Raw genomic sequence first — 1,240 nt, 5'->3', positions numbered from 1 at the left:
CTTGTGGCCACACGCAGCTCGCCGAGAGGAACCTGGGAAAGGAAGAGAGAAGCCAACCTTTTTCCAAAGTTAACTATTTTAGAATAATTTCTTCCTTGACAAGAGCCAAGTGGCCTGGGTCACATTGGAAAAAATGGTATCTGAGTTGTTTAGACTGTCATGAAAAGATCAAATAAATCTGATTTGGGTCACTGCAGGCTGCTGAACGTAGCCTTAGATCTACCAAAGCAAACAAAATTCACAGGACCACAAACCGACCTACCCGAGGCCTCTTCCAGACGACACGTCCGATCCTGTTGCCCTGGTAAAAAAGCGAGTCATCAGTGGCGGGGAAGCGGGGGTCTTCAAACAGGAGGCCGCTCTGCAAGCACTGCCTCTTCAGGGTGGAGTACTGCTGCCCCTCAAAGGCCTTCACGGAGGTAAACATCCTTCAGCCCTGAAAGGAAACAGTAAGATGACAAAAAGGAACAAAGTCAGATTGTTTTTCATGCAGTGCATCCTCCACACAGCAATACTCGACGTTACAACATCCCACACATGTTGCTTTACCGTCCTCTACCTTCATCTACATACACAGTACAGCATTTTCCTTTATAATCCAAGCAGCACTGTTGGCCTGAGTGCGGCCTCTATTCACTGGGTTAAACTGATTAATCTGTCAATTCAATGATATCCTCTGGGGCCTCATTATCGCCGCTATGCATCGAAGGAGCTATGCACACATTGATCAGCTCAGGGCACGCAGAGGGACTGGTGAGGCAGGATGGAGGGGATAATCAATACACAGACATTGAATGAATGACAAATTTTGCCACTGAGAGCTTGTAGCAGAGCAGCACAGGCCTTAGACAGTGACCTTGCTGATTCCACCACTACATACATGATGAAGACAACGCCATCATCATTTATATATGCACATTAAGAAGCGCCTGGTTGAGGCTAAGATGGCAGCCTCATAATGTTGATGATGCAGGTTAAAATACCCATGGCAGGGATTCATCAGCAAGCATAACACCAAAACATTTTTTACTTTATAAGATAATAGCTAAGCTAAAACAATTCCAAGGTTCTTGTTCTTTTGCAAGATTCAACCTATCGATCCTGTTTTAGCATTGCAGACTAGAAACATTTAGAGCTGGGGTACCAATTAAAAATCAACAGGGTCCATATAAAAATAATTAGCAACCAGTAAAGGTCTGCAGATATTTTTAATTATAATCAGTTACTTTAAACAGAACTA

At 43.9% G+C, this 1,240-nt stretch overlaps 1 protein-coding gene across 1 annotated transcript in view; it reads right to left on the bottom strand.

Annotated features, from left to right (window-relative positions):
• The window catches only part of LOC107098210 (calpain-5-like), a 69,669-nt gene that overhangs the window by 52,654 nt on the left and 15,775 nt on the right, over positions 1-1,240 (bottom strand). The window contains exon 2 of the mRNA XM_015395734.1: positions 263-436. Within this exon, the coding sequence (XP_015251220.1) occupies positions 263-427 (165 nt within the window). The 5' untranslated portion in view covers positions 428-436. The remainder of the gene's footprint in view (positions 1-262; positions 437-1,240) is intronic.

This window comes from Cyprinodon variegatus, unplaced genomic scaffold, assembly GCF_000732505.1.
Source record: "Cyprinodon variegatus isolate N-32 unplaced genomic scaffold, C_variegatus-1.0 Scaffold756, whole genome shotgun sequence".
In the NCBI taxonomy this organism is placed as follows: Eukaryota; Metazoa; Chordata; class Actinopteri; order Cyprinodontiformes; family Cyprinodontidae; genus Cyprinodon; species Cyprinodon variegatus.
Note: the sequence above shows the minus strand (reverse complement) of the source record. Positions and strands in the feature narration are given on the sequence as shown.